This window comes from Xenopus laevis, chromosome 3S (genome assembly GCF_017654675.1).
Source record: "Xenopus laevis strain J_2021 chromosome 3S, Xenopus_laevis_v10.1, whole genome shotgun sequence".
In the NCBI taxonomy this organism is placed as follows: domain Eukaryota; kingdom Metazoa; phylum Chordata; class Amphibia; order Anura; family Pipidae; genus Xenopus; species Xenopus laevis.
This window is the reverse complement of record NC_054376.1, coordinates 119,045,374-119,071,038: the sequence shown is the minus strand read 5'-3', so window position 1 is coordinate 119,071,038 and position 25,665 is coordinate 119,045,374. Positions and strand designations below refer to the sequence as shown.

The following is a 25,665-nucleotide window of genomic DNA, read 5'->3' as shown; positions in this document are numbered from 1 at the left end:
TACCTGAGCCTTCAGAATACTTGTTATCCAGTCCCACATTTCTGGTTGACCTGAGCAACACAGGCACCTAGAAAGCGGGAAATTAAAAAATGCTAAATTATTTGAAGTATTGCAGGTATATGAAAAAAGCCTTCTTTAACAAGTGTGTAAAGTACTCTATGATAGGATTATTCCTGCAAAAATAGTGCTACACACTTTCTGTTACATAAGATGATGATCAGTGGCCGTAAATTTGATCAAGGCAATTATTATACATTTGTATTGGATGATTGGCTTGTAGAGATGTCGCGAACTGTTCGCCGGCGAACTTGTTCGCGCGAACATCGGGTGTTCGCGCTCGCCGGAAGTTCGCGAACGTCGCGCGACGTTCGCCATTTTGGGTTCGCCATTGTTGGCGCTTTTTTTTGCCCTCTCACCCCAGACCAGCAGGTACATGGCAGCCAATCAGGAAGCTCTCCCCTGGACCACTCCCCTTCCCTATAAAAACCGAAGCCCTGCAGCGTTTTTTCACTCTGCCTGTGTGTGCTGAAGAGATAGTGTAGGGAGAGAGCTGCTGCCTGTTAGTGATTTCAGGGACAGTTGAAAGTTTGCTGGCTAGTAATCGTTTTGATACTGCTCTGTTATTGGAGGGACAGAAGTCTGCAGGGGTTTGAGGGACATTTAAGCTTAGGTAGCTTTGCTGGCTAGTAATCTACCTTCTACTGCAGTGCTCTGTATGTAGCTGCAGTGGGCAGCTGTCCTGCTTCTGATCTCATCTGCTGACTGCTGCAATAACAGTAGTCCTTGTAAGGACTGCTTTTATTTATTTTTTTGTTGTTTTACTACTACTACTACTACTACTACTATAAGAGCCCAGTGCTATTAGTCTAGCAGTGTTGGGGAGTGGGACTGGTGTGCTAATCTGCTGCTCCTAGTAGTTCAGCAGCACCAACTTTAATTTTTTTTTTTTAATATTCATTTTTTTTTATTTTACTTTTTTTATTTTACTACCGCTGTAGTAGTGTATAAGTTGACCTTTTAGGCATTATTTGCCCTGTAGGCATTATTTGCACACTGTTTTCTTCAACCCGCCATCGAGCTGTGTGACCTTGTTCACATTCTGTCTAAATATCCATAATATTACCGTCTCCAGAAAAACACCGGAGTCACTTTTTTCAAGCAGCCATAATATATTTTACGTAATCCGTATCCACCGCTGTAGTAGTGTATACGTTGGCCTTGTAGGCATTATTTGCACACTGTTTTCTTCAACCCGCCATCGAGCTGTGTGACCTTGTTCCCATTCTGTCTAAATATCCATAATATTACCGTCTCCAGAAAAAACACCGGAGTCACTTTTTTCAAGCAGCATTCATATATTTTACGTAATCCGTATCCACCGCTGTAGTAGTGTATACGTTGGCCTTGTAGGCATTATTTGCACACTGTTTTCTTCAACCCGCCATCGAGCTGTGTGACCTTGTTCCCATTCTGTCTAAATATCCATAATATTACCGTCTCCAGAAAAAACACCGGAGTCACTTTTTTCAAGCAGCATTCATATATTTTACGTAATCCATATCCACCGCTGTAGTAGTGTATACGTTGGCCTTGTAGGCATTATTTGCACACTGTTTTCTTCAACCCGCCATCGAGCTGTGTGACCTTGTTCCCATTCTTTCTAAATATCCATAATATTACCGTCTCCAGAAAAAAACACCGGAGTCACTTTTTTCAAGCAGCATTCATATATTTTACGTAATCCGTATCCACCGCTGTAGTAGTGTATACGTTGGCCTTGTAGGCATTATTTGCACAGTGTTTTCTTCAACCCGCCATCGAGCTGTGTGAGCTTGTTCACATTTTGTCTAAATATTGATAATATTATCGTCTCTAGAAAAACCACTTGAGTTACTTTTTTTCAAGCAGCATTCATATATTTTACGTAATCCGTATCCACCGCTGTAGTAGTGTATACGTTGGCCTTGTAGGCATTATTTGCACACTGTTTTCTTCAACCCGCCATCGAGCTGTGTGACCTTGTTCCCATTCTTTCTAAATATCCATAATATTACCGTCTCCAGAAAAAACACCGGAGTCACTTTTTTCAAGCAGCATTCATATATTTTACGTAATCCGTATCCACCGCTGTAGTAGTGTATACGTTGGCCTTGTAGGCATTATTTGCACAGTGTTTTCTTCAACCCGCCATCGAGCTGTGTGAGCTTGTTCACATTTTGTCTAAATATTGATAATATTATCGTCTCTAGAAAAACCACTTGAGTTACTTTTTTTCAAGCAGCATTCATATATTTTACGTAATCCGTATCCACCGCTGTAGTAGTGTATACGTTGACCTTGTAGGCATTATTTGCACACTGTTTTCTTCAACCCGCCATCGAGCTGTGTGACCTTGTTCACATTTTGTCTAAATATTGATAATATTATCGTCTCTAGAAAAACCACTTGAGTTACTTTTTTTCAAGCAGCATTCATATATTTTACGTAATCCGTATCCACCGCTGTAGTAGTGTATACGTTGACCTTGTAGGCATTATTTGCACACTGTTTTCTTCAACCCGCCATCGAGCTGTGTGACCTTGTTCACATTTTGTCTAAATATTGATAATATTATCGTCTCTAGAAAAACCACTTGAGTTACTTTTTTTCAAGCAGCATTCATATATTTTACGTAATCCGTATCCACCGCTGTAGTAGTGTATACGTTGACCTTGTAGGCATTATTTGCACAGTGTTTTCTTCAACCCGCCATCGAGCTGTGTGAGCTTGTTCACATTTTGTCTAAATATTGATAATATTATCGTCTCTAGAAAAACCACTTGAGTTACTTTTTTTCAAGCAGCATTCATATATTTTACGTAATCCGTATCCACCGCTGTAGTAGTGTATACGTTGACTTTGTAGGCATTATTTGCACAGTGTTTTCTTCAACCCGCCATCTAGCTGTGTGTATTATCGTTTCCAGAAAAACCAACTGAGTTTTTGTTGTTGTTGTTTTTTTTAAAAATAATGCCAGGCAAAGGCAGGCCGCCACGCAGAGGCCGTGCTAGGGGCCGTGCTGCTATGCAATCCTGTGGCCCTAGCAAATTGCCCAGTTTTAAAAAGCCAATGACCCTGAACTCCCAAAATGCTGAAGAGGTAGTTGACTGGCTTACACAGCACACCCCATCCTCTACCGTTTCTAACTTTACCACAACATCCTCCTCATCCTCCACTGCTATGGCCACCCCACGTAACACTTCCTCCACCACCGGTGCCCCTTCTTCACTGGGTCAGAGGAGTTATTTTCCAATGAGTTTCTTGAACTGAGTAATGCGCAACCATTATTGCCAGAAGAAGATGAAGGAGATGAGGACCTTACACCAGATTTAATTCTGGCAGAGAACACGATAGAGATGGACATAATGAGTGATGAGGAGGAGGTCCCCGCTGCTGCTTCCTTCTGTGATGTGTCAGAAGAAATTGATGCATCTGAGGAGAATGATGATGAGGAGATTGATGTTTTGTGGGTGCCTAGTAGAAGAGAGCAAGAGGAGGGTAGTTCAGATGGAGAGACGGAGAGTCAGAGAGGCAGTAGGAGAATAAGACTTAGAAGAAGCAGGGAGGACAGCCCGCAGGGATCAGCAGGGCAACAACATGTATCGGCACCTGTGTTCAGCCGGCCAACGCACCCGCCATTGCCGCCAATACCGCCAACTCCGCCAACTTCTACTGTTACCGCCAGATCGCACACTTCCAAAAAGTCAGCAGTGTGGATTTTTTTAATGTGTGTGCCTCTGACAAAAGCATTGTAATTTGCAATGAGTGCAGTCAGAAACTGAGCCTTGGTAAGCCCAACAGCCACATAGGTACAACTTCTATGCGAAGGCACATGAGCGGCAAGCACAAAGCACTTTGGGAGCAACACCTCAAAGGCAACAGGCAAACTAAAAGCCACACTCCTTCTGGTCCAGCATCTTACTGCTCTACCTCTGCTCTCCTTGACCCGTCTGAACCACCCTCCACTCCGCCTTCCACCTTGACCACCTGTTCCCATTCCCAGTCATCTGCCACCAGCCAAGTTTCTGTGAAGGCCATGTTTGAGCGTAAGAAGCCAATGTCTGACTGTCACCCCCTTGCCCGGCGTCTGACAGCTGGCTTGTCTGCACTCTTAGCCCGCCAGCTTTTACCATACCAGCTGGTGGACTCTGAGGCCTTCCGCAAATTTGTAGCAATTGGGACACCGCAGTGGAAGGTACCCAGCCGCAATTTTTTTTCTAAAAAGGGAATACCACACCTGTACCAACATGTGCAGAGCCAAGTTACCGCATCTCTGTCACTTAGTGTTGGGCCAAAGGTCCATATGACTACTGACGCATGGTCCTCCAAGCATGGTCAGGGCAGGTATGTCACCTACACTGCCCACTGGGTGAACTTGGTAATGGCTGGGAAGCAGGGAATGGGTAGCTCAACAACAACAGTGGAGTTGGTGTCACCGCCACGGATTGCACGCGGTTCTGCCACCACCTCTACTCCTCCATCGCTCTCTACCTCGTCTTCTTCTTCTTCTTACTCTGCTGCTGGGTCCTCCTTCTCCTCCTCCACACCTGTGCACCCCCAGCTCCCCCTAGGCTATTCGACGTGCCAGGTACGCCGTTGTCACGCTGTCTTGGGATGACGTGCCTGGAAAGCAAAAACCATACCGGATCTGTACTCCTGTCATCTCTGCAGTCACAGGCCGATCGGTGGCTGACCCCACACCAACTGCAGATCGGAAAAGTGGTGTGTGACAATGGAAGCAATCTGTTGGCAGCGTTGAGACTAGGCAATTTAACACATGTGCCCTGCATGGCACATGTGTTAAATTTAATAGTCCAACGTTTTGTCTCCAAGTACCCAGGATTCCAGGACGTTCTCACCCAGTCCAGAAAGGTGTCGGCCCATTTCAGACGTTCCTACACAGCCATGGCACGCCTTGCTGACATTCAGCAGCGCTACAACATGCCAGTCAGGCGTTTGATTTCTGACAGCCAGACTCGCTGGAATTCAACGCTCCTTATGTTGGAACGTCTGCTGCAACAACAAAGGGCCGTCAACGAGTACCTTTTTGAACTGGGTGGTAGGACTGGATCTGCACAGCTGGGGATTTTTTTCCCCCGTTACTGGGTGCTTATGCGCGATGCCTGCAGGCTCATGCGACCTTTTGAAGAGGTGACAAATATGGTCAGTCGCACCGAAGGCACCATCAGCGACCTAATACCCTTCGCTTTCTTCCTGGAGCGTGCCGTGCGACGAGTGACAGATGAGGCTGTAGACCAGCGTGACGAGGAGCTGGAAGCGCACGATTTCTGGTCGGAATCACCAGAACGAACCCAGGCACCTGCTGCAACGCAGGGAGAGGTGCCAGAAGTGGAGTCAGAGGAGGAAGGTGGCTTTGTGGAGGAGGAGGAGGAGGACCAACAGGAGCAGGCTTCCCAGGGGGCTAGTGGTGACCTTTTGGGGACCCCTGGTCTTGTACGTGGCTGGGGGGAGGAGACCGTGGATGATGCAGTCCTTGATAATGAGGAAGCGGAGATGGATAGCTCTGCATCCAACCTTGTGAGAATGGGGTCTTTCATGCTGTCATGCCTGTTGAAGGACCCCCGTATCAAGAGGCTTAAGGAGAAGGACCTGTACTGGGTCGCAACGCTACTAGACCCTCGGTACAAGCATAAAGTGTCAGAAATGTTACCAACATACCACAAGTCCGAAAAGATGCGGCATTTACAAACCAGCCTGCAAAACATGTTGTACAATGCTTTTAAGGGTGATGTCACTTCAGGAACTCATCAACATTCCAGGGCAGAGGTGCCAGTAATCCTGCCACGAGCACACCTGCAAGGACAAAGCCCTTTGGCCAGTCTGTAACGTCAGACATGCAAATGTTTTTCTGTCCAAGGCAGCGCCACAACCCTTCTGGATCCACCCTCAAAGAACGCCTCGACCGGCAGGTAGCGGACTACCTGGCATTAACTGCAGATATCGACACTCTGAGGAGCGATGAACCCCTGGACTACTGGTGCGCAGGCTTGATCTGTGGCCAGAGCTGTCACAATTTGCCATGAACCTCTTGTCTTGCCCAGCCTCAAGTGTGCTCTCAGAAAGGACCTTCAGTGCAGCAGGAGGGATTGTAACTGAGAAGAGAACTCGCCTAGGTCACAAAAGTGTCGATTACCTGACCTTTATTAAAATGAATGAGGGGTGGATCTCGGAGGGTTACTGCACGCCGGAAGACTTGTTCTGACTTCTATGCAGCTGTCCTTCTCTTCAAGCCTCATGACTCCACACACAGCTGTCCTTTAGCGTCCTCCTCCTCCCTCCGCCACCGTTACAAACTAGGGTGCAAACCCTACTGGTTTAATTTTTTCTGGCCTCTGTGCTTCAGTGGCTGCAACCAAAAAAACTGGGCAAACAATGTCTACAAGGTCAACGTATGGCAAAAAATGACTATTTTCAGCATTTATATGGCATATTTTTTCTGGCAACTGTGCTTCAGTGGCTGCATCCAAAAAAATGCATATTTTCTGCATTTATATGGCATAATTTTTCTGGCCTCTGTGCTTCAGTGGCTGCAACCAAAAAAATGCATATTTTCTGCATTTATATGGCATAATTTTTCTGGCCTCTGTGCTTCAGTGGCTGCAACCAAAAAAATTTATATTTTCAGCATTTATATGGCATAATTTTTCTGGCAACTGTGCTTCAGTGGCTGCGACCAAAAAAATGACTATTTTCAGCATTTATATGGCATATTTTTTCTGGCCTCTGTGCTTCAGTGGCTGCGGCCAAAAAAACTGGGCAAACAATGCCTACAAGGTCAACGACGTTGACCTTGTAGGCATTGTTTGCCCAGTTTTTTTGGCCGCAGCCACTGAAGCACAGAGGCCAGAAAAAATATGCCATATAAATGCTGAAAATAGTCATTTTTTGCCATACGTTGACTCAACGTATATGGCAAAAAATGACTATTTTCAGCATTTATATGGCATATTTTTTCTGGCAACTGTGCTTCAGTGGCTGCGACCAAAAAAATGCATATTTTCTGCATTATATGGCATAATTTTTCTGGCCTCTGTGCTTCAGTGGCTGCAACCAAAAAAATTTATATTTTCAGCATTTATATGGCATAATTTTTCTGTCAACTGTGCTTCAGTGGCTGCGACCAAAAAAATGCATGTTTTCTGCATTTATATGGCATAATTTTTCTGGCCTCTGTGCTTCAGTGGCTGCAACCAAAAAAGTTTATATTTTCAGCATTTATATGGCATAATTTTTCTGTCAACTGTGCTTCAGTGGCTGCGACCAAAAAAATGCATATTTTCTGCATTTATATGGCATAATTTTTCTGGCCTCTGTGCTTCAGTGGCTGCAACCAAAAAAATTTATATTTTCAGCATTTATATGGCATAATTTTTCTGGCAACTGTGCTTCAGTGGCTGCGTCCAAAAAAACTGGGCAAACAATGTCTACAAGGTCAACGTATGGCGAAAAATGACTATTTTCAGCATTTATATGGCATATTTTTTCTGGCAACTGTGCTTCAGTGGCTGCGTCCAAAAAAACTGGGCAAACAATGCCTACAAGGTCAACGTATGGCAGTTGTTTAAAGAGAACAGTAGATTACTAGCCAGCAAAGCTACCTAAGCTAAAATGTCCCTCAAATCCCTGCAGACTTCTGTCCCTCCAATACAGAGCAGTATCAAGCAGATTACTAGCCAGCAAACTTACTATCATCTGTCCCTGAAATCACTAACAGCTCTCCCCCTACACTATCTCTTCCAAGCACACACAGGCAGATTTTTCAGATACATTTTTGCCCTTGATCCCCCTCTGGCATGCCACTGTCCAGGTCGTTGCACCCTTTAAACAACTTTAAAATCATTTTTCTGGCCAGAAATGTCTTTTCTAGATGTTAAAGTTCGCCTTCCCATTGAAGTCTATGGGGTTCGCGAACCGTTCGCGAACCGCTCGCGTTTTTGCGCAAGTTCGCGAATATGTTCGCGAACTTTTTTTCCGACGTTCGCTACATCCCTATTGGCTTGTGTATAGTGATGGAGACAGATACGTATATATATATCACACAGTACTTACAGCTGTTGTTTATCCAGGTATATGGTAAAACCCCATCTGACAAAACAAGCACAGCAAAACAATATAGTTAATATCATATATATGCACAGCTCTACTTGGATGCTCCTGCTCTGAACCAGAAGTCCACTGTTTTGAAAAGTTTTATTGCAGAGACCCATTGACAATGGTGATGGGCGAATTTATTCGGCAGGCGCAAATTCGCTGCAAATTTCCTTGTTTCGCCGCCGGCGAATAAATTTGTGAAACTGCTGAGAAAATTTGCTGGGTGAATTTTTCTGACGCTGTCGACAAATCTGACGCTGGCGACAATATTATGCACGCTCATTGATTGTAATGCAATTGGAAAAAATAGACGTGCGCCAAATCGTCGCTGCCATCCAAATTTTCATTTCACAACTTTTTTACCATTTTGGATTTTTTTGTGGAAGCAAAATGGGACAGATTCTCCCATCACTAACAATGTGCGGAGATTTATGTTTGTGGTCTATTTCATATCTTTCCCCAACACAAACTTATTCTCTGTACAGACTGCTGAGAACTCTGACCTCCAATGTCTTCCAGCTTAGAGCAGGAGCCAGGCTGCGTAATAAAAGTTAAGGAACTTCCTGCAGAGCTAAGAAATATCGTTTGCTTAATTTAGGTGAGGTTATAGTAAGAATCATGGGGCGTTATGATAAACCTATCATTTTAACAGCATATGCAGATTTATGCAGATACAGTATTTTCAGAATTAAATTGTTGGTGTAAACGGTCCTTTAAAGTCATTAAGAGGTAGCATGGGCAGTTTTGGATGGTTCTTAATAAAATGAAATACTCCAACAAAGAAAGTGCCCCATTTGGCAAAAAACTTGCATATACACTGTAGATAACATACCACCATTGGACCTATATGTGCCACAAATAACATAATTAATATTGTGGTAATCAAAAAGGTTGTTAAACTTGAACCAGAGCCACCCTCCACAATCCGACAACTATTGTTGAACATCAAGGGGCAGATTTATCAAGGGTCGAATTTTGAGGGTTAAAAAACCCTAGAATTCAACCCTCAAAGTAAAATCCTTCGAATTCGAATATCAAATTCGAAGGATTTTAGCTCAAAAGGTTTGACCGTTCGATCGAATAAAAATCGTTCGAATTGAACGATTCTAACGATTTTAAGCGATCAAATGATTTTTATTTGATCATAAAAAGTGCCCAAAACCTATCTACAATGTCGCCATAGTCTAACATTCATTTTGGTAGCTTTTATTTGGCAAAGTATTGAGTCGAATGATTTTTTAAAGAGACAGTACTTTGATTACCGAATGGTCGAACGATTTTTACTTCGAATCGTTCGAATCATTCAATTCGATCAAATTTGACCAATTCAATGGTCGAAGTACCCAAAAAATTACTTCAAAATTCGAATAGTTTTGGATTTAAACTATTCACTCGAGCTTAGTAAATCTGCCCCCAAGTTTTTGGGAGTGCATCTTTCAATTTGCTCTTTTTGGGCTACAGCTGTGAAATTTCCACACACTATGAGATGTGTTTCAAATATTAATCATTTTGCCGAATTGATTGGACTTTATATTAATTAGGAATGGCTCTATATTGAATTATATTAATTGTATGGGAATTAAGGGTCAGAAGCATATGAATTTTAAGGGTCACCTTATTGTTATCTTTTTATTAATTATATAATTGTTTTAAAAATTGGTAGACTGGCCAGTCACTGATCAATTGTATTGTGTATGTGTAATAAAACTAAAGTTTATATTTCATTTTAATTCCACTGTATTTTGTAAGTTTTATCTATTTTGAAATTGGAATATTATTCGGTTGGTTCCGAGACACCAACATATGGAATTGAAATATTTAATAATAAAACAGAGTAGTTTAATTATTATTGTTAAAAGTATTAGGATGCAGATCCCTTATCAGGAAAAAGACAGGTCCTGATCATTCTGGATAACGTGCTACCCATTCCTCTTATGGATTAAAGGACCACAAATCCCACTAACTACCTGAATTATTCTTGAGCCAACAGCTTGAACTGTAAATTTTAATTGCTGGTATTAGATCACTAAACCGGGCACTTTCCATTATTTAGAATAAAAAACTACTTGAGAAATGGGTGCTGGTCATTTAAATGCAATAAAATTTTGGTGTAAAGCATTTAAATGTCTTTTTCATTGGCAAAATAACATATCTTTAGATGAAAAACTTTATTGAGTAGGATTACCTTCTTTTATGTATACAACCCTCTATTGTACAGCGCTCCAGAGTATATTGGTGCTTTATAATCGTATCTGATTATTAATAATAATAATAATAATAATATTAATAGCTTACTGGGACGGAGCCTTCATCTTTTTCCTAATGCCCATGTAAACCTTGGCTGTATCAAGGGGCCACTCTCTTTCTGGCTTTGCACTCTGTAAAGAGAAAAACATTCCATATTAGCATCAACCCTGCCCCTCCACGAGTGCCCATAAGAGAAGCACAGTTCAGCAACTCTGTATTCAATGGGTGTCTGCTGGCAGAGGCAAAAGCCAAAGGCAACCAGTAGTACAGGGTTGTTTTAACATAATTTGGCAAGATAATGCATATTCCCACATTTCCACATTGAAACCTACTCTGTTTCTGCAAGCAAGTCAATGCAGTGCCTGTGTGTGCAGATACAGGATTGAGTGGAGACAAGAGCATCATATGGCTGCCCCATGTGCCAGTAGCCTTAATAAATTGACAACAGCTGTGCAGAGGATTGCCTTGTGTCCTCTGTATAGTTCTTTGCTTGACCTATAAATCCTCACCTTCAGACAAAAACTCACACAACCAAATATTGGAAAAGAGGAGCAAGACTTGGAGGCCCCAGGGCATTGTCAATACAGTAGTAACTCATATGAAGAATAGATGTAGTCAACAATTGTTGTTGTGACTTGAGAATTGTCATGCCATTTACCGTGGAACTGTTCTGGAACACATCAGTCACCTCCATAGGAACATGGACACACTCCTGAATATGCAAATTGTAGCTTGCTGCCTATAACCCTTTAGTAGTTTGGTCATACCTAATCCCTAGTATTTGGTGCCATGTGCATATAATTGCTTGGTGCAAGTATATTCTGTATTTCAGTGCCCACACATTTGCCAGTGATTTAGTGCCGATTAATAGTAAATGAGGCCCAGTCTCTATAATGTTTGCAATATGTTGATCAGAATTTTGTGAAGCCTACTTAAAGTGGACCTGTCACCCAGCCATAAAAATCTGTATAATAAAAGTCATTGTCAAATAAAACATGAAACTCAAATTCTTTTTTTTATTAAAGCATTCATAGCTGTTGTAAACTCATTTAAAAATCTCAGCTGTCAATCAAATATTGCCTGCCCCTCCTCTACGACTTTCTCCCAACCTTTCTGCTTTCAAAAAATCTCTGAAAACGCACTTCTTTCGAGAAGCCTACCCTCACTCTGCTTAACTATCAAACGCAACACCACATACAATACCACATTTCTCACCCACTCAATTTGATCTTGCCCACTCCCACACCTTGTGTATTTCTCCCTTCCCTTTAGACTGTATGTCTATGCATAGGGCCTTCCTCACCTATTTGTACCTGTATTGATTGTGATGTTCTGTATTGATTGTGATGTTTGTAACTCCATATGTTCTATATATGTAATTCATGTGATGAAGTTGTATAATCACATTTACTTTACAGTGCTACGCAATATGTTGGCGCTATATAAATACATGTTAATAATAATAATAATAATAATATGCTTTACTTTCACTTTCCATTCAGCACTTACTAGATGTCACTGCTCTCCCCACATTCCCCAGTTCTCTTTGCCATTTAATTATGAAGCCAGAACATGGGGATGGACATCAGGTCCCCCATTCTGGGGCACAAACAAGAGTCTGAGATGATACAAGACTTGTCTTAATAACAGTGACCACAAAATGGCTCCTGCCTGCTTGCTATAATTATGAGTTCCCAGACTGATGGAAACAATATTCAAATAATTGTACAGTGTAATTGAAGTTCATTTTGCTTGACTAACATGATGAAATAGGATTTGGAATAATTTTTTTTTGGGTGACGGGTCCCCTTTAATACCAAAGGGATAAACTTGCATTATTACAGAGAAACAAATACCTTTTTCTCTTTAAGCAGCAGAAGTGTGTGATCTCTGATGACAAAATACCTCTCCTGGAATTTGTTTCCTAGAAGCTTAGGAGTCTCCTCTCTGCATTTCAGCAGGCCGCATTTTGGAGTCTCTCTTTTCATGCCTATGTGATAATTTAATCCAAGGTTAATACAAAGACTCATTTGCCCTACTGCGTGTGATTGTGTTTGTTAGAGAAATGAAAGCTGTGGCATACCTGTAAAAAGACAACTTCCTTCCCCAATTGGGATTTTCTTTACAAGTAGAAAAGCAGAACTAGGCTCGGCTAACTTGCACCACTGCAGAGCTTGCTCCAGGACTTTCTCTTTCGGGTGCAACGGACGCTCTGTATGGAACAAGGCTATTCTGTAAGTGGCATTGCATAGATGGACATTTGCATATTGTCTTTCACTAGTTTATAAGGTATACACAGATAGGACTATAAGATGTAAAATAAGGTTACATGGCAACACAGAGATATCAGACATTTACTCCTGTCTTCTCTCTTTCTTTGATCATCCCCCAGCGCGACAACAGTACTGTAGGGCCCAGTTTTCAACAGAAATTAACATTTAACAAAGTCAAAAAACTTAAACACTTGGGACCCCAGATAAAAGACATCAATTCAGACTAATTTAAACTCAAACTGGTAATCTACTGGATTTGCAACATATTTTCCACATAAATCTTTTCTGAAAAAAAGTAAGCGAGAAAGTCAGGAAAGTGTTTTAGTGATTTGGCCCATTTATGAAAGCGTGTACTACTTTGATCAATGAGCCAATTTGTATATGATTTTGACTGCTTTAAGCGCATGTTACTTATATATTCTATATAAAGATAGTATGCCCTAAAATACAGAGGTATGTAATTTACTTGCTTGAAACAGCTCTCCTCCGACCCTAGTCCCGAATGATGGAAAAATGAACATAGCCAAAATATCTTTCAATGTCATCTGTATATCGGAAGACTTGAAATATGCATAGTATTCTAATAATCAAGAGGCATCCTTATGTTTTAATGCTGTATCTTACCAAGTTCCCCATTTTCAAACACTTCAAAGGTGAGCCATACATCCATGCTTGCTGATATGTTCCTCATATCCAGAACCTGATTGGTCAGTTCTTCTGCTGTCATTACAGGGGAAACCTGTAGGAACACCAAACATTACAAGAGTAACGTGTTTTCTGGATATACAGTACATATAGTAGCAAAATGTAAAAGATGGCTCAGCAATGTGTGCTACTATCTGATTTATAGATAGTAGTCAATGAGTTTGGCTGCTTAGAAAAGCTTCTGACTATGGATCAATAACTTTGCACTAGTATTGAGAACTATAAGGGGTAAGGAGAAGAGTCAACACCGCCCAGGGTAGGCTCAAGTTTTATAAGGTCCCCCTCTACAACAAAAAGCCTGCCAATGCATCCAATTGGGCACGGGCCCTGAAGGCTTCAGTTTCGAGAACAATGTGGTGTACGTAACCCCGTCTGCACTGTAAGCTAAACCCTGTAGAAGGCTGTGACACCAATAAAACTTGTTTGAGTTAATCTCATCTGCTCTGAAGTGTCTCCTTCAAAGGCCTAGTACTGTTAAGCATCTATGTGACAAGAGACTACCAGCTACGAGGGGCCCTGTTAAATTTGGCATAGTTAGGGCAGGATTCAAACCATCCAGCCATGGGGAACCCCTGTGAATTGTGACAATAGAGATTTGTACCATCGTGTGACGATAGTGTGTTAAAAATGCTACCTGCAGAACTGGAGTGAAGGCGATACAGCGCAAGAACTGCTGGCCAAAAGTGCACCACCAGAATAGGTAACCTAAACTGGATGGTTCTGGCCTAGGTGTCGGGAGTGCGTGGTAGGAGGAAGGTCTTCTAGCAGAAGAGAGGACACCCCGAAAGGGACCCTCAGTCACCATTTTGGAGAGCAGTGATTCAGAGAGTGACGAGGCTAGGTTCATGCTGACAGTAAAGCTGGAGGTCAAGTGAGACACAAGGGCTACAATGGCAGAGCTAAAAGATCCATGGCTTATTGATGAGCAGAAATCAAGGGAGTGGCAGCTGTGCCAGCTATTACAGATGCACCCCACCCGTGACACAGGCATCTGCTATTTTTGGACTGGGGCCTTTGCGGAGAAAGTGATGGATAATAGTAGGGGCCCTGTTACAAGTGGGTGGGCTTGGAGTGGGAGTAAAAGCCCATTATATAGAAAAAGGGGAAAAAATTAGGAGGACAAAAATACTTTGTGCTCTCCAGTCCAGCATTATTTGCAGTATTTCTTCTCCAGCACCTATAGTATCTGTCTAAATTCTAACAGCAGCACTTTCACTAAGTGGTACTGAGCAATCCCTATGCTCCTGCATTTTTTATCCCCTCAATGAAGGTATTGAAATGCCCTGAATCCATTTCTGCAGTGTCCTCACTTGAATGTCTGGGAGTAATACAATATTCTGAATCCATTTTCTGTTGTGATCTTTTTGACATTTCTGCTGTTAATGGAATGCTCTAAATCGATTTTTCTGCAGTGACCTTACATGTATGTGGTTAATGAGGTGCTCACTAGGCTCAAAGTGGTGTGTGGTACAGGGGGCGTTGCCTAATGAATTTTCAGCACTACACTATCGGACATTTTTTGGGTTGCAATTTTCACATTTGATGAATGCTGCATATTTTATGTTTTGTTAACAGGTCAATAAGATCCAGCAGTCAATACATATAATGGCAACTAAGAAAAAGCTTGCAATAAGCAGTAAAGAGTTTGAATCATCAAAGAATGCAATGTAAACAAGTTAACTTTTTGCAGGCTTCAAAGATACTGACCTTTAAAGTGACACAGCAGTCTGGTATTTTCAATTCCAAGTAAACTTCAATAATTAGATCTCCAGCCTGTGATAGCTAACAATACACATATGAAACACAAAATTTATTTTTTATGTGTAAAAGTTGACTTTTACCTCTTATGAAAAATACAGAAATGAGGGAGTGTCTGTTGCACTACCCTGGGTCCTCTGGATGTACAGTATATCCAGAATGATCCGACTCTGCTGCCACCAATGGGACAATTAAGGTGTGACCAGAGTGAGCCAGGAAAGGTTACAGAAACAAAACATGGAGTTAATTCCATAAATCCAATAATACACCGGCAATAGCAATCATTCCATGAATATCCAGCAGGTCATTTCTGAATAATGCATCTTGACAACATTTTTATTCTTGCTGTTTTTCAGACTAATGCTTACACAGGAAAAAAATAGGGGGGTTATTTACTCCAAATGCAGAAAATCCGGAAAAATTGTGTAAAATCTGAATTTTAAATTTCTTTTGGAATTTATTATACCCAGAGGATGGAAAAAGCCAGAATCTGAAATCCAGCATCTCAGACCTGCCGAGGTTGCATATAAATCATTGGGAGAAGTCCCAAAGATTTTTTGATCTGCGCTGGGTTTCATGCAATAATTTTCGGGGTTTTCAGGTAAAAATCTGCCAAAATCTGAGTTTTCGGGTGAAAATTCCGAAAAAAATTTCGGGAAAGTTAATTGATAAATAAAGAGAGGAAAAAAATATATGGATTTGGTCTGAGTTTTTTTCAGATAATATTGAGATAAATTCAGACTTTTATAATTAGGCCTCTAGACATAAGTCAGTGTACAGAAGTCAGGCCTAAATGTTGACTGTCATATGGAGACAAACTATCTGTGCACAGAAAAATGATGCCTTCTTATTTATTTAAATTGGGATGGCAAAGTATGCTAATGTCTAAAACAGAATAAAATGACAATAGGCATTCAGGGGTTGATTTCACTCCTTGATTAAAAAGGGGAAACTTAAACCTATGATACCCATGGGTGGTATTCAATTCCTGGCATTCTTCTCTGATGTAAGAGCTCAATATAATAAGAGGATAGTCCATTTACATAGGAAGTATGCACAGGCACAAATTCAATAATTAAGAAGCAAAAAAGGTACCAAAACTTTAAATCCACAAAACAGAATACAAAGGGTTGTACCTACATGTGGTTGACAGCACTATGAACAGGAGGAGTGGCAGAAGAATGCCTTTATCTGGGACAGCCCTCATCTGAGCATCATTCAGAATGTAGACACAATTAAGTGCCTCTTGCTTATGGCAGGTATTAAGTACAGGGCCTCCCTTGCATCTGTTGCACTCTGCATCTAGGAGCAAATTATTAATCCAGTGCAACTCACAGAGCATAGTAGCCTGGGCATGCACATGGGTATAAATGTTTGGTCTCTAAGGGTTACAACTTTGCCTCCCTCTGTACTTAACCTCTTGAACCCCTTTTCATTACAGAAGAACCCATGGGTGTGTCTAGAGGACAACTGCAATTTTGCAGCTCCCTGAACAAGATACAAGGCACAAGAGCTGGTTATGTGCAATGTTCCGCTTTTGGAGCTCACTTACTTGAACATCTTTCCAAGTTGTAATTAGGCTGATTTCTAAATCCATTTGTGTAACCTGCTCTTCTTCAATCTGCAATAGGAAAACAATTTCAGTCGTTTATACGACTTTGTTAAGGCCATCAACAAACATTCAAAGGATTTATTTACTTTGGCGTGCTACATTATTACACTGAATCAAATAATAAATTTCAGAAATGCAGGAACCCAACATGGTTCTTCCTTACAGCATAATGGTTAAGGGATTTCTGTTTTGCAGGAACTTTGTTTTAAAATTACTAACTTTTTTGGACACACTTTCACCTTTAAGTATGCAACATTTTGATTGGACATTGGCCCCTATCAATGTAGCAATGATAGCACACGGGTAGGGTCTACAGTGTTGGGAATAACCAGATTTTTGTTACAAGTTGTTTGAAGAAGGATGAAAGTCCCAAACATTGTACTTTGTCTCTACCCATAAATTCTTTCTGCAAATATAAATAAACAAGAATATACTTACCCCAAAAACACAAGCATAGTTATCTATTAGATCCTCCATAACCTTCACCTCGTGTTCTCCTTTCCCATCTGTCTGAAACAAGCTTGGGGCAAACAAAAGTGCAAGGTTTTTTGTGCACATCTGATTGAAATCAGCGCATTTCTGAACTCTGGAAAATGAGAGAGATTTGTAAAATTAGGGCAGAGACACACGTGGAGATTCAGAGAGATTAGTCGCCAGTGACTAATCGCCTCTTTTTTGCGTGACTAATCTTCCAGAGGAAACTTGGAAAATGAAGCGCTCCATGTGCCATCTAGCCATTTTAATTCTAACCGGCGGGAAGGCAGTTAGTCGTCCGAAGAAGAGGCTATTTGTCACCGGGTGACTAAATCTCCCCGAATCTCCACGTGTGTCTCTGCCCTTAAAGGCTGTGTCTATTTTACTAAAGTAACCTGTAGCCAGTACCAGTGCTATTTCTCTTATTATTGGACACAGTGAGAACACAAAGGTCTTAAGGGTTCATTTACCAAGTGCAGGGCTGGGGGAAACGCGCAAATAACTGGTGTAAACCATCATGTTTTTGCACATTTGAGCCCTTCTTTGTGCCTTGCTGGATAGCTGCAGGTCTTTCCACTGCATTTTGCAGACCTGTCTAGGTCCCATGAATATAACGCTGGCCCCTACCTATCCCTTAACTTGAGCATCATTCAGTTGTGTGGAAGGGGACCCACGGTATTACACAGGCTTAAGTTCTCCTTAAGCCAACACTTAATTTTCTGGTTTGGGGAGTGGTCCCTTAGTTGGGGAGAAGGAATCTTAGTGTGTGCCCTTACCCTAACAGTTTAAATTGACTTTTCCTCTATCAAGTAAAATAAAATAAATCCTTACCGGTAAAGGTGACCAATTAGAGCAGTCAGTGTAGCTCTGTTAAGTCTTGGAAGACGGTTAATTAACTCCAAGTATTTTTCCAGTCGTTTTGATTTTTCTGGATTATCTGGAAAAAAATATATAGTTTGATCATTTTGAAAAAAGAAAAAAAAACACAAGTCCGTTATCTCCCACATATTCTCAGTTTCATCAAATACAATGAGGAAAACAGAGACTATGGAGCACAATTGTTTTTATCAGGAGAAAGGGTAGTCTTAAGATAAAGGGTTAATTTGCCTTTAAATCATTTGCTTAATTCCTTCTGTTTTAAATCAGAATTATTTTACTTTTATTGCACTTCTTTCCAAAGGAAAGAGCAAAACATTAGAGGATAGCTTTACATCATTCGTTTTCACTTTATTAAAGATTTTCCTTCTTTATTTAGACCATTTTCCCTGCTCCATAGGGTCAATAAGCCTTGCTCCCAAATACATTTGAAATGTCCAAGATGCGTAGGTTACATCTGCATCGCTTTATATTACATATTAAAGGGGAACTAAGCTTCAGCACAATGAAATAAGAAACTTTTTAAATGCAATCAATTAAAAATTCTGTTCCGTTTCTGAAATCATCAAGTTTATATTCACGATTCTGCTCGCTAGGAGTGTTAAAGAGGTTGTGCACCTTCAGATTAACTTTTGGTATGATCTAGAATGATATTCTGAGACAATTTGCAATTGGTTTTCATTTTTATTATTTGTTTTTTACAGCTCTCCGGTTTGCAGTTTCGGCAATCTGGTTGCTTGGGCCCAAATTCCCCTAGCAACCATGCACTGATTTGAATAAGAGACTGGAATATGAATAGGAGAGGCCTGAATAGAAAGATGAGTAATAAAAAGTAGCAATTTGAATTTGAAGGAACCATACCTGCAGCCTCTTTCCATTGTGGGTGAAGCTCTGTAGTAAAAATTGGGTCATCCAATTCCCTAAAAAACCTTTTTAGCACATCAGTTACATCCTCGATAAAGTTGTCGCTGATGCGAAGCTTGACATTGCGTGCATCCTTGCGGAACTTGTCTATGAGGAGTTTTATACGTGGTATGGCTCCATTTTTGCGGTAGATCCCTTCGTGCCGCAGACCTGCAGAAAGGCTGACATTACTGTGTGTTGAACTCTAAAGGCCTATTGCATTAGCGGAGTTTCTGCATTTTTTGATTTTTCATGTTCTGTTTTTGAGTATTCTGCTCCCTTTGTACTTTTATTTTCACCTTGGTTCGTGTTTTCTACTTATAGTTTCCTCCATCATTTTTCTATTTCCCATTGTCTTAGCCACTGGTACATTCGCCCCTCTTACCTTCCCTCCATCTTACATTATTTACTATTTCTAATGTTTTACATTTTATGTCTTCTCCTTCTCTCTTTTGTACTCCATTTTATCAGCTTTCTTTTCTGAATTTTTAATTTTCTGGGGCCCATTTAACTAGGGGTGCACCGAATCCAGGATTCGGTTCGGGATTTGGCCAGGATTCTGTCTTTTTCAGCAGGATTCAGATTCGGCCAAATCCTTCTGTCCGGCTGAACCGAATCCTAATTTGCATATGCAAATTAGGGGAGGGAGAGAAATCACGTGATTTTCTCACAAAACAAGGAAGTAAAAAAATGTTTTCCCCTTCCCACCCCTAATTTGCATATGTAAATTAAGATTCGGATTCAGCTCGGGATTCGGCCGAATCTTTTGTGAAGGATTTGGGGGTGTGGCTGAATCCAAAATAGTGGATTCGGTGCATCCCTACTTTTAAACTGTGGCCCTTTTCAATTACTCTAAATTCAGGTTTTTTTATGTTCTTTCTCTTGTTGTTTTACACTATACACTCCTGCTGTATCGCCATGGGGTCAGGCCTTCAAGCTGAATAGTGCAAAAAGTCACCTGATTATACAGTTTATAATTAGTGATGGGCGAATTTATTAGGCAGGCATGGATTTGTGGTGAAACTGCTGCGAAAATTCGCTCTGGAAAAATTTGGTGCATCAAAATTTTCGCATGTCAAAATTATTTTGCCGCCCATTGACGGTAATGCATTTGGACAAAAGAGTCACGCATGTAAAAACTGTAGTGCGCATAAAAATTATTCAGACGCCCATTGACCAATGCGTTTTGCAAATTTTCTGCTTCTGAGTTTTGCATATTTTTTGGCAAAGCGAAACGGGACAGATTCGCTCATCGCTACTTATAATACAATGGATTTTGTTCTTACACAGCAAGATAAACTGGCTCAAAAGCCATTTATGTCTCTCAACAGAACTATACAATGATACCTTACAAGGACTTTTTCACTTTTCAATGTTGCTAGTCCATTAAATGGGTTGTTCACCTTCCAACACTTTTTTCAGTTCAGTAGTTTCAGATAGTTCACCACAAAGAAAGTTTTTTTTCAGTTACTTATAACTTTCTATTAGTGGCTGCTTTTCTGAACTTTTATTTTTCACCTTCTTATGTTTTTATGGAGCAGCTGTTGGACGGGGGTCATCGACCCTGTCACTGATCTAAATTGATACGTAGATTGATCTATTTCCTATCTTTCTCCCTGCTGAGCAGAATCCCTGTGTCATTAAAGGCAGCAGTTAGAATTTATATAATATTTGTTAATATTCCCCAGATGCTGCTGAGAAATGAATCAACTAATGTAGCAAATTGTAACAGTTCAGAAAGAAACACCAGAGACAGGAAACATGTACTTCTAAAATGAAAATCTGGGAAAAATTAAACATGGAAAGCAATTTAAAAAAAGTCTATTTTCTAGTGATGAATCTAAAAATAACTGAACTTAAAAAAAACTGTTGTGAACAACCCCTTTAGCATATCTCAGACTGGTGTAGGAGCAGGCATTGTTGTATGGAGGGTCCTGTATAGTGTAGAGAAAGGCCTACCGTATTGGGTAAGAAAAGCTATGCAGCTATCTACAATGATGGGAATGTCATTCCTGCTCAGCTGTTGCTCTCGTAGAACGTTGCCACTGCTGCATGCGGCTGCTTGAATATCAGTGCTCCAGGCAAGGAAATCTCCCTTTGTAACTCCTTGAAGGTACAGTGTCCTGCAAGCAAGTACAAGAGATTCATATACATTTCAGGAAGGTAAAGCTTTTGCATTGTAAATCATAAACAAAACTCCTGCTGTTTAGCATGAACATGATGTTTGAAAGTTAATGTTAAAGGGCTAATCTATATCCATGTAATAAAATAGGGGCCTTTACTGCAATCATTTTTAATTGAACTAGCGTTTAAAGGACCAGTAACACTAGCGGAATGATACAGGTTTTCAGTTGTCCTTAGAAGATTTATGATTGACCATGATACACTGAAGGATAATACAGGAATGCTTAAAAACCCTTTCAAATGTGGCAGTAACTGTCTTCCGGTTTTAGGAGATGTGGAGCGCGCACGTAGGCTGTAGCAGAGGGCATGTCACCATATCGCCCTATTTGTGAAGTCACTGCACAACTGGAAGCAGAATTTTTACAAGGTATTTTTGAATAAAGCATTCAAATATTTAACTTATTGTAGAATGGAGGTGTTACTAAAGATAGTTACAATGTTTTTTTTTACTTAAAATTTTTTTGGTGTTTGGTTACTGGTACTTTAAGTTGAAAGGCTTGATATTGTGGTGAAGCCCAGCTGCACGTAGGGTTGCCATCTTTTCTGGTAAAAATATACTGGCCTTCCTATATATTTATCTTTTTTCCATATTAATTACATTGGGATCAACCATCACTAGCCAGGCTAGTAAAATACTGGCCAGGTGGAAACCTGAGTTGCACAACTTGTTTCCTGTATTTTGTAGCAGCTGTAACTTCTGTACAGTCTGCCTTTAAATTATCCATATCTTTTTTTTTTCTTTTTAAATAGTTCACTGCATTCCTGTGCTTGCACATGTCAGTTTGCATTTGTAGTTCCTTGGTGCAAATAGGCTGAGAAGTTTTAGGGGCCGATTTATAAAGGTTCGAATTGTAGTACATTTGAATTGAAATTTTCGAGTTGTATTTTTTGTTAAAACTCACAAATTTGAATTGGGAATAATACAAGCTCGAATTCGAATTCGAGATTTATCATACCTGGACCCTGGGAACAACCCGAATGCGGCTATTTGCCACCTAAAACCTGCCGAGTTAATGAAGAAGTCAATGGAAGAGGTCCAGTGACCCATTTGAAGATGTTAGTAGCCTTCTTGACATTCTAGTTTTTTTTTTTAGAAGAAGAAGAATTCGAGTTTATTTGAATCCGATATGAGTTTTTGGGTCGGAAATATTCACTCGATTTTTAGACGTTCAAGTTTTTTCTTAAATAAGATACTATTTCAAGGTCATTCGAGTTCATTCGATTTGTTTCAAGGTAAAAAAAAACTCCAACATTGAACCTTTGAAAAATCAGCCCCTAAATCTCATATATTTCTAAACGTATGGACAACAGGTAGCATATTTATGAACAATGAAAGAAGTGCTTACAGACATGACAGGAGCCTTTCTGACAGTTAGCCAGTAGGTGGCACAGAGATTGCACGTGTATTTAAGCATTATTGCATTAGGACTGATAATACGAAACTGCACAGATGGACCTTTTTGCAATGTGGCCAGTAGATAGCAGAGGTTTAACATATTAAACAATTATGCTAAACAACAAGTCAATGCAAGCGAGACAACACACCGTCCTTTCTCAACAAGTATCAGCATATCTTTCTTCTCTGTGTTTTCAGATGCTGGCGATACAGCTAATAAAGCAAAAGGAAACATAGACATAATGAGTAAGTGTGTTATGAGGGGTTTGCTTTGTTTAACATTTATACATTTTATACTTTTGAAATAAAGCTTGTGTCTGGGGTATTTCGAACAGAGTAAAGTTCATGGGGGGTGAAGACAAAAATATAATATGCAGATATAGCACAAACTCTTTAGGGTGGTTCACCATTAAGACTTTTACCGTAAATACTCGAGTATAAGCCGAGTTTTTCAGCCTCCAAAATATGTTGAAAAACTCTACCTCAGCTTATACTCGGGTCAAGCGCAAAAACGGTCGCCGGCGTCTAAGAATAGCTGTCGGCGTCCAAGAATAGTCGCCGGCATCCAAGAATAGTCGCCGGCATCCAAGAATGGTCGTCGGCATCCAAAAACGAGACGCCGGCACCTTCAATGGGAGCAGAAACCCTCAATTTTTTGATTGAAACTTACTAGAAGCTGCTGCATTTCTTACCCTAGGCTTATACTCAGCTTATACTCAAATCAATAAGCTTTCCCAGTTTTTGGAGGTAAAATTAGGTACCTCGGCTTATACTCGGGACGGCTTATACTCAAGTATATACGGTATGTTATATAATGGATAATTTTAAGCAACTTTTCAACTGGACTTTTTCTTTTTTATTGTTTTTGAACAATTTGTCTTCTTTTTCTTACTTTCCAGCTTTCAAATGGGGGTATACACTGAAACCCATTAAAAAACATTCAAAAACAATTTTATTTTTAACTTTCTCACATGACAGCATCAAGAGACTGAGAGACCTACATCTGGGAGTAAAGGGACTAGACAAGCGACACAATATGTGGCTAGCTTTTAACTTATGAAATGATCAAGTATTGGACAGAAAGCAGACTCACCAATATAGTCTCAGAATAGGTGCAAAAATGCATGTACATAAGAAAAGAAAGAAAAAGAAAGAAAAGACACAAGCCTGACAAATTTCATGGCTACATATAGTACTTACACTGAGGTTGATTGTGCCCTTCATATGCACAAAATGTGCCAGGCTTGGCTATTCTTAAAAATATGTTAATAAACATTTGTACCTATTATGCACCTATTAAAGCACTACAAAATATGTTGTAAAGCGCTACAAAATATGTTGGCGCTATATAAATACATGTTAATAAATTATTAACATGTATTTATATAGCACCAACATTATTGTTATTATTATTAATTATTATTAATAATAATAATAATAATAATAATCGATGAGCCTTTTAGGTATGTTTGACATTAAAGAAACTGTTCACCTTTAAATTAACTTTTAGTATGATGTAGAGAGTGATATTCTGAGATAATTTGTTCTCCAGTTTGTAATTTCAGCAATATATGAAGAATAGACTGGAATATGAATAGGAGAGGGCTGAATAGAAAGATGAGTAATAAAAAGTAGCAATAACGATAAATGTGCAGCCTTAGAGAGCATTTGTTTTCAGATGGGGTCAGTGACCCCTACTTGAAAGCTAAAAAGAGTTAGAAGGCGGCAAATAATTCAAAAACTATAAAAAAATTAAAACCAGTTGAAGAGTTGCTTAGAATTAGTCATTCTATAGCATATTAAGGGGCAGATTTATCAAGGGTTGAATTTCGAAGTGTAAAATACTTTGAAATTCAACCGTCAAATTAAAATACTTAGAATTCAAAGAATTATTCACCGAATTTGGGCATCGATTGATCAAAGTAAAATCGTTCGATTCGAATGATTTTAGCGTACGATCGAACGATTAAACTTCGATGTGTACAAGGTCCCCATAGGCTAACATAGCACTTCAGCAGGTTTAATTTGGAAGTCTACATTTTTTTGAAGAGACAGTACTTCGATTATGGAATGGTCCAATATTCAAACTATTTTTACTTTTTGAAAAAGTAAAAAGTAAAATTTGAATTCATAGTATCCTATTCGATGCTCGAATTATCCAAAAAATTACTTAAAATTTTGAATTTTTTTACTTGGAAAATTCCCTCTATTCTCTTGGACCCTTGATAAATCTGCCCCTAAAAGTAAAGCTACCCCTTTAAGATAGCTGAATCGGGTTATTGCTGAGCACTAGTGATGGGTGAATTTATTTGCCAGGTGCGAATTCGCAGCGAATTTGCCCGTTTCGCAGCCAGCAAATAGATCCACAAATTTGTCTCAAAATTTTTTGACGCAGTCGACGCTTTCGCCAATTTAGATGCCGGTCACCCATTGACTTTAATGGGCGCCGGCATCAACTTTGGGTCGGGTAAATGAAGCACACATTGCCTTTAGGTAAATTATGCCAATCACCAGTGTGCATGGCCTTTAATCTTCCCACTTTTACTCTTCTCACTCTCAGCTGAGCACTGCCTCGGGACTGACTATGGATCTTCAATGAAATAACCAGACTTACTGAGTTCTTGAAGTTGTCGCAGATTGACACTGTCTTCTGCTGCGTTCTCATCTCCAGGGCAGATAAAAAGATGCCATTTATTCAGCAGGAAAAAGCCTTCCATCCAGTGATACGGATTCAGCATTGCCTTGTAGCGCATTCTCCCCACTCGCTGGAATTCATGACCCACCAAGCAGTGACAGCTCACCGGAGTAAACCACTACACAAGAGGAATGGGCAATTACACTTAGCAAATACATAGGGGGGAGTTCACAAAACTGGAGACAGCCTATTTTTGGAGTAAAAGTGGTGGTAAACTGGAGTAAAGAAAACAGAAATCAGCCTAAATTCCAACTCAACCGCCACTCTTTATATTTTAGTGAAAGAAAGACAGTTTACAGACACTTTTATGAATTTGTCTTCAAATGACATAAAAATGGTGCAAAAACGACATTTTAAACAACATTTTCTCATGACATTTTAAAAATGGAGT

At 40.1% G+C, this 25,665-nt stretch overlaps 1 protein-coding gene across 2 annotated transcripts in view; it reads right to left on the bottom strand.

The window, feature by feature from the left end:
- The window catches only part of LOC108713296 (arf-GAP with Rho-GAP domain, ANK repeat and PH domain-containing protein 3-like), an 83,253-nt gene that overhangs the window by 6,888 nt on the left and 50,700 nt on the right, over positions 1-25,665 (bottom strand). For both annotated transcript variants that reach the window (XM_041588766.1, XM_041588767.1), the window contains exons 17-30: positions 25,194-25,392; positions 22,729-22,792; positions 20,959-21,122; positions 18,958-19,170; positions 18,052-18,157; positions 17,185-17,332; positions 16,687-16,755; positions 15,084-15,158; positions 13,296-13,410; positions 12,482-12,610; positions 12,255-12,388; positions 10,447-10,529; positions 8,110-8,145; positions 4-67 (exon numbers count right to left, since the gene is read on the bottom strand). In XM_041588766.1, the coding sequence (XP_041444700.1) occupies positions 4-67; positions 8,110-8,145; positions 10,447-10,529; positions 12,255-12,388; positions 12,482-12,610; positions 13,296-13,410; positions 15,084-15,158; positions 16,687-16,755; positions 17,185-17,332; positions 18,052-18,157; positions 18,958-19,170; positions 20,959-21,122; positions 22,729-22,792; positions 25,194-25,392 (1,599 nt within the window). The remainder of the gene's footprint in view (positions 1-3; positions 68-8,109; positions 8,146-10,446; positions 10,530-12,254; positions 12,389-12,481; positions 12,611-13,295; positions 13,411-15,083; positions 15,159-16,686; positions 16,756-17,184; positions 17,333-18,051; positions 18,158-18,957; positions 19,171-20,958; positions 21,123-22,728; positions 22,793-25,193; positions 25,393-25,665) is intronic.